Source organism: Artemia sp. Qi Xiang Cuo, chromosome 13, assembly GCF_049724085.1.
Source record: "Artemia sp. Qi Xiang Cuo chromosome 13, ASM4972408v1, whole genome shotgun sequence".
Lineage (NCBI taxonomy): Eukaryota > Metazoa > Arthropoda > Branchiopoda > Anostraca > Artemiidae > Artemia > Artemia sp. Qi Xiang Cuo.
The window spans coordinates 33717635-33731202 of NC_142806.1; the positions used below are offsets into that span (position 1 = coordinate 33717635).

Genomic DNA, 13568 nt, shown 5'->3' on the forward strand with positions numbered 1-13568 from the left:
TAATTGTTCTTTCTGATATCGGCTCAGATGAGTTTCTGACGAAAATCTTTAAATGGCAGTTATATGTGTTTCCGCAGGGTCTATTGTACCCAAAGGCACTTTCCTCGTCATTTTCTGAAGTCAAAATCATGAGGCAGCGCTTTATTCAATTCAATTTATTGAAATAAAAACAAGATGAAACATAACACCAATAATAATATGGATCCTGGAAGCGAACTTGTTGAGGACCATAACAACAAAAAACAACAACATAACAACGCTTCTGTGGATCTTTGTGGTTTCCCCTTTCATTCTCCCTGTTAAATTTCCTCAATAAATTCACATGGTGAGCTTCATCCATTTTTCTTGTTCTATCTAATTTTATCATATAATTTACATCATTCATTTTCTTTTTCACCTCAAATGGTCCTTTCCATCTTAGTTCCAATTTATTATTTTCGTCCGGTAGCAATATGAGGACTTCATCCCCTTCCGCGAATTCGCGCATTCGGGCGGCTTTATCTTACCATATTTTTATTTTTTCTGCATATTCCCCCTGTGCTTGCTTGGCAATTTCATGGTATTTATGCAGTTTTTCTCGTAGTGATAGCAAGTGGGTTATCACTGTTTCTTCATTTTTTCTCCTCCTTCTCCCATGATTCCCGTTAAAATGTCTAACACCCCCTTCGGGTTTGTCCCATATAGTAATTCAAATGGCGAGAACCCTGTAGCTTGGTGTGGAGTTTCTCTATATGCAAAAAGGACATAAGGAAGCATTTTGTCCCATTGATTTACATCATCTCTTACAAAACGTCTCAACTTGCTGATAAGGGTTCCGTTAAATCTTTTTGTCACTCCATTTGTCTGAGGATGGCATGGAGTAGTTAACACTTGTTTAATGCCAAGAATTTCGTATGATTTTCGGATGTATGTCGATATAAAATTGGTTCCATTATCTGTTAAAATTTCTTTTGGGATTCCGTGACGTGAGACATATTTCGATAATTTTTCTGTGATTTTTGGAGATTTTACTGTTCGCATTGGGATAGCTTCTGGGTATCTCGTAGCCAGATCATTAATAACTAGAATGAATCTGTTTCCTGTGCTAGATTTCGGAAGTGAACCTACAATGTCCATTGAAATTCTCTCAAACGGTTTGCCAAAAATGGGCATTTTTTTCATTGGAACTTTATATGTTTCGTTGTCTCGTTTTCTTTCGCTTCTAAACCTTCTTTAAAAGTGCTTGGGGGATAGTTGAAACTTTTCAAAAATGGCTTGTTTTAGTCTTTCAAAATCTTTTGAGTAGTGCATTGGTAATGCTTTATATGCAATTTGTGCAATGTAGTTAAGGAGGAGCTGCATTCTAGTAACCCAATTTTATCTCGGCAATCCGCTTAATTCCGCCGTTTTTTCAAAATTGTATATGTATAAATGTACATCTTCATTTTCTTTCAATGGTTGAAGGTTTACTGCCTGCATTACCTCTATTGTAGACGATTTCTGAGGCTCTTGAGAATTTCTCCCTGCAATCATTTCCATTATGTGTTTTCTTTCCTCTTTGTCTGCCTCCTCCTTTTTTTCTTTGGCTGCTCTATCTCTTTCTCTTTGTTCTCTATCTTCCTCCTCCTTTTTTTCTTTGGCTACTCTATCTCTTTCTCTTTGTTCTCTATCTTCCTCCTCCTTTTTTTCTTTGGCTACTCTATCTCTTTCTCTTTGTTCTCTATCTTCCTCCTCCTTTTTTTCTTTGGCTGCTCTATCTCTTTCTTCTCTAGCTTCCTCCTCCTTTTTTTCTTTGGCTATTCTATCTCTTTCTCTTTGTTCTCTATCTTCCTCCTCCTTTCGTTCTCTAGCTATTCTAATATTCTCTTCTCTCTGCTCTCAAGCTATCCTCTCTTTCTCTCTTTCTTGTCTATCTCTCTCTCTTTCTTGTCTATCTCTCTCTCTTTCTTTTCTATATTTCTCCTCTTTTCGTTCTCTGGCTATCCTCTCTTTCTCCTCCTTTCGTTCTCTATCTAATATGTCCTTCTCCATGAAATTTAATAGTTGTTGTGCCATATCTATTTGAGTGCTTTTTCGCGAGCTCCTGCTGGAAATTGAGCTTCTACTACTCCTGCTACTTGGCCTACTATGATTCTCATTGTCTTTATATTCTCTTAATTCGTTTTCTGAGTCTTCTCGTTCTATAATATTTTCTCTTACCCGCAACTCCCATACTTTTTGTACCTCCTCTGAAGGGTGAGCTGGTTTTGTTTTAACCCGTACTTTCATGTAATGATTTTTCTTCATGTATTATCGCCACTGTTTCTTTTGTCTGGGTTTCCCTATCTGGGAATAATTCTTTCTGAATCTGCCTTAAACTCTTTTCTTCTTCCACGGTTTGTACCAGAGATCACTCTAGTACTGATTTTTTTTTGAATATTTCCCCTTCACACGTGTCAGAAATGTCTATTTCACCTCCTGAGTGATATATGGTTCTATATGATGGTGTTTTTCTTAGGGTATTTCCAGCGGGAGTTGCATACAATTGTGTGTCTGAATTTTATTTTTGTTTTACCGCGGTAGATCTTGTCTGAATTCTCCGTTTGTCCGCCATTATTTCAAGGTTTCCTTAACGTATTCCGTCCAAATGAAAATCCTTTTACCAATGTCTATTTTTATCCTTTCGTGAAAAATTGTTTCCTTTTAATTTGCCGATTCTACGTCGGCGGCCAAGCCTCCCTTGTCTTACAAATTAATTATTCGCGTGATCTATTGATTCTTAAATTTTATTACTTATTATTATCCAACTAGGCACAGCCCAGAGAAAAAAAAATTTCTCTTTTCACTTTTTATTATATGTAACCACAATAGGCTACTATGTAGGCTAACTCAACTTGTCTCTTCGAAAAAGCGGAATTCTTTTACTATCAGGTTTACTGATAGGACCTTTTCTTGCTGCCACAAATTTGGGGTTTGATAGCCACCAATATTAGAACGGTAGGCCACGATGCCACCAGTATTGTGTCGGTAAGCCACAACGCCACCAGTATTGGGGCGGTAATATACGGGTGTCACCACTTATTGGAGGGGAAAGCCCCGGCCCCAAATTATAATGTGATGCCCGCGTCTACCACACCGGTTCTGCATATATCGGGTTTGGTACTACCCTATTTACAGTATAACCTGTCCCAGGGTATGATAACGCGATCGAGTGGTCAAATGGCCACTTTCTAAAGCCAAGTATACCCGCCTTGGGTTACCACTAGAAATCTCTAACTCTCTCCTTGGAGGTAAAACCCCCCTGTCAATATAATAATGATGGTATCTCGTAACTCTATTCCTACCCTGCTTGGGTTCTGGGAAAACTAGTACACAGTTTGTAGAAAATATCTTACTTGTATTCTTTCAAACGGTCACATATAACAACCAAAAAAATATGCTTCCCCGAGCGGGGTCTAAATGCAGACTAACTCAAAAATAATATTCTGTACACAACTTTGCGTAGGGATGGACCTTCGCTTGGCCCAGCCAATCTTCTCAATTCACATTAAAAACCAATTCTACTTTCTTACCTTTATTATTCAATGAGTCATACCAGAAGGTCCAAAATAGAATTTAGTTCAAAGCTTACTTATTGCAAAACAACTATAGCTTAGCAACGAGACTTTTAAATTGTCATTGATAATTATACTATAGGCAAATCTAAGCAAATGTAATTACAGAACGAAAATAGGTCATTTATCTGAAAAAAAAGAAACAGGGGTGGAACCCCAACATTAGCATTTTAGTTTAGAGTTTTAGTTTAGAGTTTTAGGTTAGAGTTTTAGTTTAGAGTATTAGGTTAGCTTGTTATTTTAGTATTAGTTTAGATTTTTAGTTTAGAGTTTTAGCTTAGACTTTTAGTTAGAGTTAGAGTTTAGATTTTAAGTTTAGAGTTTTAGTTTGAGTTTTAGTTTAGGGTTTTAATTGAGAGTATTAGGTTAGAGCTGTAGTTTAGAGTATTATTTTAGAGTATTAGTTTAGAGTTTTAGTTTAGATTTTTTAGTTTGGAGTATAAGTGTAGAGTTTTAGTTTTAATGTAGAGTTTTAGTTTACAGTTTTAGTTTAGAGTTTTGGTTTAAAGTTTTAGTTCAAATTTTTAGTTTAGAGTATTTGTTTAGAGTTTTAGTTTAGAGTGTTAGTTCAGAGTTTTAGTTTAGAATTTAATTTAGTTTAGAGTTTTAGTTTAGAGTATTAGTTTAGAGTTTTAGTTAGACCCCGGCACCGCGCCGATGAGGGAAGATCGGCGGCGGCGGGGCTAATAACAGCAGCAGCGGCACGCCACCGGTAAGATGTCGGCGGCGCGCCGCCGGCGCGATCAATGTTGACCGCAAACATTAATGTTTTCATCAGTCTTTCTCAAATCACAGCTTAAATTTACAAATTTACTTTCTCTACTCATTGACAGTACACTTTCATAGGATACTCCACCTAGTAGCTACTGGTAGCAACCAAACTGTCATATTCTTGTAAAAGTCTCTCACCTCCCTTCACACTCCCTTTTGTGTTTTTTTTTTTTAAGCAGTCATATAATGTTCTGTAAGATCCGTCTCTGCTTTATTTAAAAAAAAATTAACTTTTTGGCATCCTGGTTTTCAATAAAAAATTCAAGATATAATCATTTAAATATAATACTTCCCTAACCCCCCTCCCCCCCTCTGGATACCACCTTGATAGGATACCGTCTCTGCTTTAAATTTAAAAAATAATTAACATTTTGGCATCCCTAATTAAAAAAAAAATTGAGATATTATCATTTAAATATAATACCTCCCTAACCCCCCCCCCCCCCCTCTGGATACCACCTTGATAGAATACCGTCTCTAATTTCAATAAAAAAATAATTAACTTTTTGGCATCCCTGCTTTCAATAAACAAATCGAGATATTATCATTTAAATGTAATACGTCCCTACCCCCCCCCCCCTCTGAATACCACCTTGATAGGATACCATCTCAGCTTTACATTAAAAAATAATTTGCTTAATAATTAACCAGGTCACCATATGGTTCAAACAAAAACATGAAATAACGTTAAACAGCTTAGTGTTCCTTGAAAAAAAAAAATCGAGGGTATGAGTAAAGGGGTACAATGACAACAACAAAAATGTCAAAATTATTCAGATATACCTCAAATTAATGAAAAACTGAGTCATAGATTCGCCGTGGCATTCAATAAGATCCAAAGAATAAATTAAAAGGGAGCACACACAAGAGCCAAATTAGGCCAGTAGCCTATGAGAAATTGCAAAATACCCAAGACAATGAACAAGTCCCAATGGGGGGCCCTGGGTCTATCAAAATATTTCAATGGTTTCCCAGGGAATTTGACTTTCGTTTCGTTTAATTTGTAAATGCGCAGGTATACCTTTTACTATTAAAATCATTAGGTTTACTGCCCCTCCAGAAGAATTTTTCACCGAATGAAACAGTTCTTTACCTTCATCAGGTAACGAGAACGAGCAGTATGCCTACATTATTCTCTTGATTCACTTATACTTCTTTCTACTTTTTTACTTTTGGCCAATTACATAATATAGATTACTGATTGTTAGAACAGAAAATTATAGTTTTCGCTTATGTAACAAACTGGCAAAAGGGCCTGTCAGACGGCAGGTATAAAAACTAAAGCCATAGCATATACTAATTTGTGAGGACCACAGAAAAATTATTTGTTGCCCCCTAACCTCCATCGAAAAACCTGAATTTCAATTACTCCACCCCCCCCCCCCAAGAAAGCATTCCTGAAAGTCTCAGCTCAATCCCCAGCCGTGAGACAAAGCATGGTAGACTTTCTAAAACTACGTACAAAATTCGCCACCCTTTTAATGAAACATACTGACAGAGTAGCGAGACTCGATAAAACATGAGACTTCAGGTACCTGTTGTATAAAGCTAAACGATTATTTTCACAGCTGAAGATCAGTAACTGGCCGAGGTCACGGACATAACCGATTACGTAGGTGGATACATTTTGTTGATTTTCAATCCAGATTTTCAAATATTTTTAAGTTTATTGAAGTACATCCTCAGTAAAAGAAAATTTTTCAGATGACATTATATCTTATGCTGGAATAAACTAACTTACTTTTTTCTTCATATTGTTATCACTCATTTATTTTCCCGTTTTAGCACCAAGAGTGACTCCCAAATCTGTCATACTAGAAATCCTTTTTTTTGCATGAGTTATCAAATTAAACTTATAAGAATATTTGTTTTTCACAATGCTGAGTTATTGTTGCCATCGTCACAAGTTTTTATCCTTGCTGGCCACAATCCCCCCCCCCTTTAAAAAAATAATATCATTTTGTATTTTCATAAAAAAAAATACCCTCCCCTCGTATTTTGAAAAATAAATTTGGCCTCCCTTCCTTCACCCTAAATTTCAGTGAATTGGCTCCTCTGCCCCTAGGCGTAAAAAACCAAGAAAAGAACACAAAATCATGGGCAAGGGCTGTTCAATTAAAAAGAAGCACCCAGCACCAACAAGCATGCAAATAGCAGTTCAATATTTTTTATCTGTATTTGTTCCTAAGGTTTTTACAGCAAAAGTTCATTTTGGTTGCTCAAAAAGGGTTGGGACTGGAACAGACTCCAACTGGTTTATTACGATAGAAAAGAAATTTACCAGAGCTATCTAGTGCTAATTAATAAAATGACTAAGAATTCAAGCTTACTTCGTTTTCCTCCAGGATCATGACAGCATTTCCTCATAATATACCCTCGCTTAAACTCATTTCCTTGGCCAGGATTAGGCATATCCAAATAAGGATTCGCTGATATTGCAAGCAATTTGTTCTGTGTTTGAAGTTGCTGTCCTCTTGCTGCGTCCTCATAGCTGTCATCACTAAAAAAAACTTTCTTAGCATATTGGAATAAGTAATTCTACACTGGCAACGCCCAATCTGACTAAACATTTCTCATAACGCCTTGGAACTTTAAATCTGTGGATCAAAACTTAGCTGTAGTAAAGTCAGCTTTTCTACTTATGCACTATTAATGAATCAAACGTAAACCCTGTTATTCTATACTTAGGGGTAACAGGGGCGGACCCAGGTTTGTTTTTAGGGGGGGAATAGGTTGATCCCATAAAAAAAAATTTAGGGGGAGGGGGCAAAATAGGTTGATCCGATAAACAAAAGAAAAAGGAGAAAAGAAAACATTTTAAAGGTTTCGAGAGGTGTACAAATAGAGAGTTCAAATAAAAGCGATGCGAACAAAACTGGAGTGTTGTATTATCAACAGCATTGTTGGCCAAGCCGACAAAAATGTTGCAGCAGCAATTCATATTGCAAAGGCCACTTAAATCTAGTTTCCATTCGCTTTAGGTTTCACTAGTTCATTCATACTAATCTCTGTTAGTTTTAAATTTGACGTCTATTATGACTATTTCTGCTCCTTTTATATTTCTTTACTTTTCTCCGGAAAAGCTTTTTTAAACAAGACTTTGTGCCTCAGATCTCACAAATACAAGAATATGATGATGGTCGTAAGATAATGAGGTAAGATTTTCAAGGAACTAGGAGTTGAAGGTAAGACTGGGTTAATCAATAGCACTATTCCACAAGGGAGCTCAACACAGAACTCGATGGAATGACACAGAATAGATTTGGAGCTAAAGAATAAATAGTCAGAAGTGAATCATTTGACGGAGACGGGGGGGGGGGGCAGGACATGTGATTGGGAAAGAAAACTCTTTTGACATGACACATTAAATTAATTAAGTCCCCTCCTTAACCCCTTGCTCTTTCCGCTAATCATTTATGACAGGATTTATGAGTGCAATAAATGCGCAACAGATTGCCTTTAAAACCAGTTGAGCTGAAATTGTAGTAGTTAGGAATGCAAAACAATCGGCTCTTCCATTCTTGAGGTATGAAGCATAAAAACAATTTCTATTCCATTCCAGTCACCCTTGTTCTCGAGCAGTCGTTCTTAAAGCATTGGGGAAACTTTAACAAAAAGTGAAACTTAAGAATAAGAAACGAGGATTGAGAACGGGGGCATCCCCTCTTATATACAGAATAACCGAAGTTCGTTTTAAATTTTAATTTCGCTTCTCTAATATGTGTAGATTTAATTTCTGTTAGTTTTTAATATTATACCGTTTTACCCTATGAGTGACAGGAGCTGCAGCAAGGCCTAGATTTACCAATTGGCCCACTAGGCCCGGACCTAGGGGCGCACAATGCCAGGGGGGCACAATAAATTATCAACGAGTTATTTTATTCTTGACAAAAACTAGACTGATGTGATTTATCGTCGAAGTGCCAAGTGCACTCCGCTGCCACCCTGCCTACTCACAGAAGTCCTTACTTACAGCTCATTACAACGGACTGTTTGACTGCTAGTTATTTTGTTAAACCTAATTCTAACTTCTGTTTTCAAGCAAAAACTAAACATTGTAAACAAAACTGATCTTAGGTCGATGTAACCTTTTCCTTGTTTCCTTGTCACGTGCTTAACGCCATTATCTGAAAATGTAATGAGACGAATCTAATATAAAAGGCTACTGTTTTCACAAGCAATAGATTTCACAGACATATGGCTAAATCCTGACCATGAAAACACTTAATCCTTTGAAAAGACGTCCAAGAATGATTTCCAGAGTTGCCCAACTCTTCTGGGACTTAAAGGGAAAGTAGGCAATTGTAAACATAAAGAAGATAAATCCACTAGCAGAGGTTTCCAGAATAAACTTTTTGTTATTCGAAGGACTTTTTTTCATGGTAGTGTTACTGCTAACGCAAAATAGAGTGAAAGCACATTTCTGGATTTTTGGACTCTGATGGCTCGAACGTTTTTTTTTTTTTTACGCAAGTTGATGTATCTCTAGCTTTCTTTATTCAAAAATAAAATATGTTTTGGTGGAAACGTCAAGTTTTCCATTTTACTTCGTTCTGGCTATTCAAATGCCTGATTTTTTACACGAAATTTTATTGTCATGTTGGGAGCGTTTACTTAAAGTCTGAAATACTTGAATTTTGGGAACCTTTCTATTATCTACTATATAATAAAACATGATCTGAAAAAAGAGGTGGTTTTCAAAGGACAGTGAAGAGTATTTCAGGACCTAATTTGGATAAGTCCGCATTTTTAGATTATTATAGGTTAGAACGTCAAAGCACTTGGTTGACTCTTTGGCTTTGTGTATCAACAAGACAAGACAAGGATGAACATGATAAAATGCCAAAAAACTCTTTCGGGCGTCAAATATAAAATTATTCTTTTAGAAACCAACTCAACTAGATCCATTCTAAAATCCACTTTTCACCTGTTTCTTTTTTTAATAAAGTAGCCTCTGAAGAATTGATGTGAAGTTTAAAGTTAACTTGCTTTTTCAATCATACATAGATAAATTACATGATCATTTCTCCCAACTGTGTTAGAATCTGTTGCAGAATCGTAAATACAAGTGACACATAGGTGTGCAAGTCTAATAGTTAGAAAATGCTATGAGTGATAAAAGAAGAATCTTGCACAGTTCATTAGGCTTCCAGATTTAAGAATCATGTTCTTTTCAATAGTTAATTCCACCCAAGGACAAATAGTTACAAGTCTGTTGCAAGTGTAAAAGACCTTGTCTTTCACCCCTACAGTACAAACGGATTTCGGAGCATGCCTTTGGCTTTAGACCCATGCCTCTGGGATACACAAGGTGACCCAGTGCTTAGGATGGACCCATACAGTTTGGAGAGACACTTTTCGGATAAAGCCCAGCCTCATTTATAATACAGTAGCAAGCGTAAAAATACATAGAAAGGGATGAAGCCTATCAAAATACGGACACCAAAGCCAAGTTCCCTTCCCACTACCAACCTAGTACCCTTTAACAAGACATCGTAACTAGCAGGCTTCGGTAACCAGAGCATGAGAATTTCCCATAGAATGGAATCAGAGCCTTTCCTAAGGGGGGGGGGGAGGGGACCGGTTCAGCTAGCCTGAGCATCGCAGCTGGGAGGGGGGTCACCAAAGATGGGGGATTGCCCACTTTGATCAATTTTTTTTTTACTTTTCATTCGGCTTTTTTCCTTGCTAAGTTCATGGATGGCTAGGGTCATGGACATTCTGTTTTAAAATATGATACGCTTTATACCATCAAAGAAACCACGAATAACAACAATTTTGGAGCCATATGACAATTTTATTGATTTTAAGAGAAATTTTTGCCAGTTTAGGTGGTTTTTTAGGGAGTTTGAAAAATAAGGATGTTGCGCCCAATCTTCAACCATGTAGCGTTGATATTTATTAAACGTGGTTGATTGCATCAAGCTGCATACCCAGACCTTCGACTGCCTGCACATCAATTTAAACCTTAAATGTCAAAGCTTCTCTTGAGGGCTTCCTGACTATATAAGATTTTATAAACAACATCAACCTAATAATTAGTAGCAATGTCAGCAGCCCAAATTATGGAAGGAAGTGGTCCCGTTGCCTACTTCCATTCCTTAATTCTGTGAAACACTGAATTTTCCTGGGCTAGAAAAACTCATCTAAAGCCCCAGATAGGGTCGACGGAGGTGTTTTGAAGGTTCTAACTCTACTCATTCCCTACTTGAAAGGCTTGAATGTTTCTATGGAAATAAGTCCAAACTTTAAGAAAACACTTTTAAATTTGACTTGAATCTAGCTGAAGAACTGTGAACCACTTTGTTACAACTTTTAGATCAAGAGATACATACTCTAAACACACTTATTTCTTGTTTATCATTATTTTTCTAAAGCACGTCTTAACTATCCTTAACTGTCAAACCTTGGAAATGGGGTAGAAATGGGGAAACAAAATGTAAACATCTACCCATGCCTTAATTTGGCCTGGGGATAGAGCCATTTATGGAACTGTAGTTACCTAGCTCTAGAACAATGAGTTTGAGAGAAGCCACTAATCTATTTTTGGAAAAATTAAAAATCAGGCCTAGAAATTCATTTTCAACCGGGGTGACGGACCCTAGCTTTGCAAAAATCCACTTACACACTCCCAAAGTATTAACTTTCTTATCAAGCCACACATGTATCCCTCAAAAGAATTCGTCTTAATCTTACTACTCTATTTGTTATATTTTGAACTATATCTATTTTTTGCATTATATGCGGTTTTATATTGAACAGGATTCATGTGTTAATAATATAAATTTACAACAAGCAAAATAAGTCTTATTATTGTATCAATTAACTTTCCAAAATAGTTCCTAGGCTTTTCATCAGTTTTTTTTTTTTTTACATGGACCCCAGACGTAAAGAAGTGACTTGACTGCCTAACAAAGCAGTAACTTGATTATAACAAGATTAAACGAACTTTTCCAATAATAGAACTTAGATTTCACAAGTTTGTTACAAAACCGAGGACAAGGGAAATGTTTTGCAATGTAAAATTTGGTAATTTCAACTATTTTCTGATGAATATTAACATGGATAGGGGAAAAGGATTCCTGTGTAATTAACAATGCAACAACCAAGTATAGCAGCGAAGTACCCTTAAAGAACTTAATTCCTAGGAGGAGGTTCATTTTATGAAGACCGAAATGCACCTTCAAACCAATTTAAAATCTTGTAGAAAATAACCAAAAAACTTGAAGAAGAGGAAAGAGAAATAATTCTTTGTTGACAAGTTAATTGACCTTCATTTTCACGTCTTGAAGGATAAAACAATGCGTTGTCTAATACGTATACTTCGTTTCTGGAAACCAATTCAATAATTTCTTAGACCACACAGCCTTTTCATTTATAATTGAAATTAAAATATTTAAAACGGATAAAACTTTGAATAAGACGCTGAGCTTTGCAAAAAAAAAAAAAACTTTTTTGTACACATAATAATAAAAGTCCAAATTTTTCAGCTTTAGATCTGGGACAGGAAACAATATATATATATATATATATATATATATATATATATATATATATATATATATATATATATATATATATATATATATATATATATATATATATATATATATATATATATATATATATATATATATATATATATATATATATATATATATATATATATATATATATATATATATATATATATATATATATATATATATATATATATATATATATATATATATATATATATATATATATATATATATATATATATATATATATATATATATATATATATATATATATATATATATATATATATATATATATATATATATATATATATATATATATATATATATATATATATATATATATATATATATATATATATATAAAAGAAAAAAAAAGGCTTAAACAAATTAACACGTACATAAAAATTGAGAAAAAAAGTGAAACGAAAGGAAACTCATATTTCGTAAACTATAGCTGTTGTTTTAAACAAGTCTTTATGATCATTTATGCAGAAATACATAAGGTTGTGTGACTTCTACATACTATTGTGCATGTTCGAGTTGTCTAATGATATGAAATTCTTGCATAGTGAAACAATATTTTTATTTAAAATCTTTACATATAACCTAGGCCCAAATAATTAAAATCAGATAAGGTAAAAGATCTTTAAATCCTCTTAAGTTCGAAAAATTGATTAAACTAAGTTTAATTAATTTGACCTAGGTTATACGCAAGATCTTAAGAAAAATGGTTGTGTCATTTTTCTAGGATCTTAAATCAGAAGACAACTCAGACATACACAATAGTGCATAGCAGTCCAACTGCCGCATGTTTGTTGCGTGAATTATAATATTGGACTTGTTTAAAAACAACAACTATAGTTTATGAGATGTGAGTTCTCATGATTTTTTTTTAATAGTGTTTGTGGTTTTTCCACATCTTTTTTATGAGCGTAATAGCTAGTTTAAGCTTCTTCTTTTTTCTTCTTCCTTTTTTTCCCGTTGATAAAGGCTTCCAGATGTGAAGACGAATTATTAAGACTTTTATTACTATTTGGGCAAAATAGTTTTTTTCTAGTGAAATTTACGGTCTTATTAAAGATTTCACCTGTTTTCCAGTGTTTTCATTTCAAGTTTATTCTTGGGCAAAGGAATCAAAACACGTAAAAAAAAAAAACACAAAAATTCTTCTTCGACAAATTTTTTTTCGATGATCCCACGAATTAGTTAAAAAGGTATATCGCTGTCACACATAAAAAAAAAAAAAAAAAAAAAAAAAAAAAAAAAAAAAACCGTAAAAGTATTATAATTTAGAAATGTAACACCTCAGATTCAAACATAACTGGATTTAAAAAAAAATTCCCCACTGCAAATAAAGAGAAACTTTGAAACTTAAAATGGAAAGAAATTATCTTGACAAATTCATCCCCCCCTGCTGATGGTCACTGAACTTTGACCAAAGTCATTCTAAAACATGTTAGAATAGGACAATTTGTATAAATTTGAGTATATTATTTGCCGGTTACCTTTAAAGACATTTGAACTAAAAACTAGTTGAACCTGTTTATTCTAGAAGTATTCTAATAAGAACAAACTTAAACTTTTCATTATATTACTCTTGCATTAAAGCATTCATTTCTGAATTAGAGATAAAGAAGTAAAAGTTTAGCAGAAAAATTGACATGAAGATGAGTAGCAGCCCCCCTCCCGTCAAATATAG

General features: G+C 34.6%; 1 protein-coding gene across 1 annotated transcript in view; it reads right to left on the reverse strand.

Annotated features, from left to right (window-relative positions):
- The window catches only part of LOC148945217 (uncharacterized), a 221612-nt gene that overhangs the window by 47369 nt on the left and 160675 nt on the right, over positions 1–13568 (reverse strand). The window contains exon 11 of the mRNA XM_089099108.1: positions 6674–6843. Coding sequence (XP_088955234.1) covers positions 6674–6843 — 170 coding nt within the window. The remainder of the gene's footprint in view (positions 1–6673; positions 6844–13568) is intronic.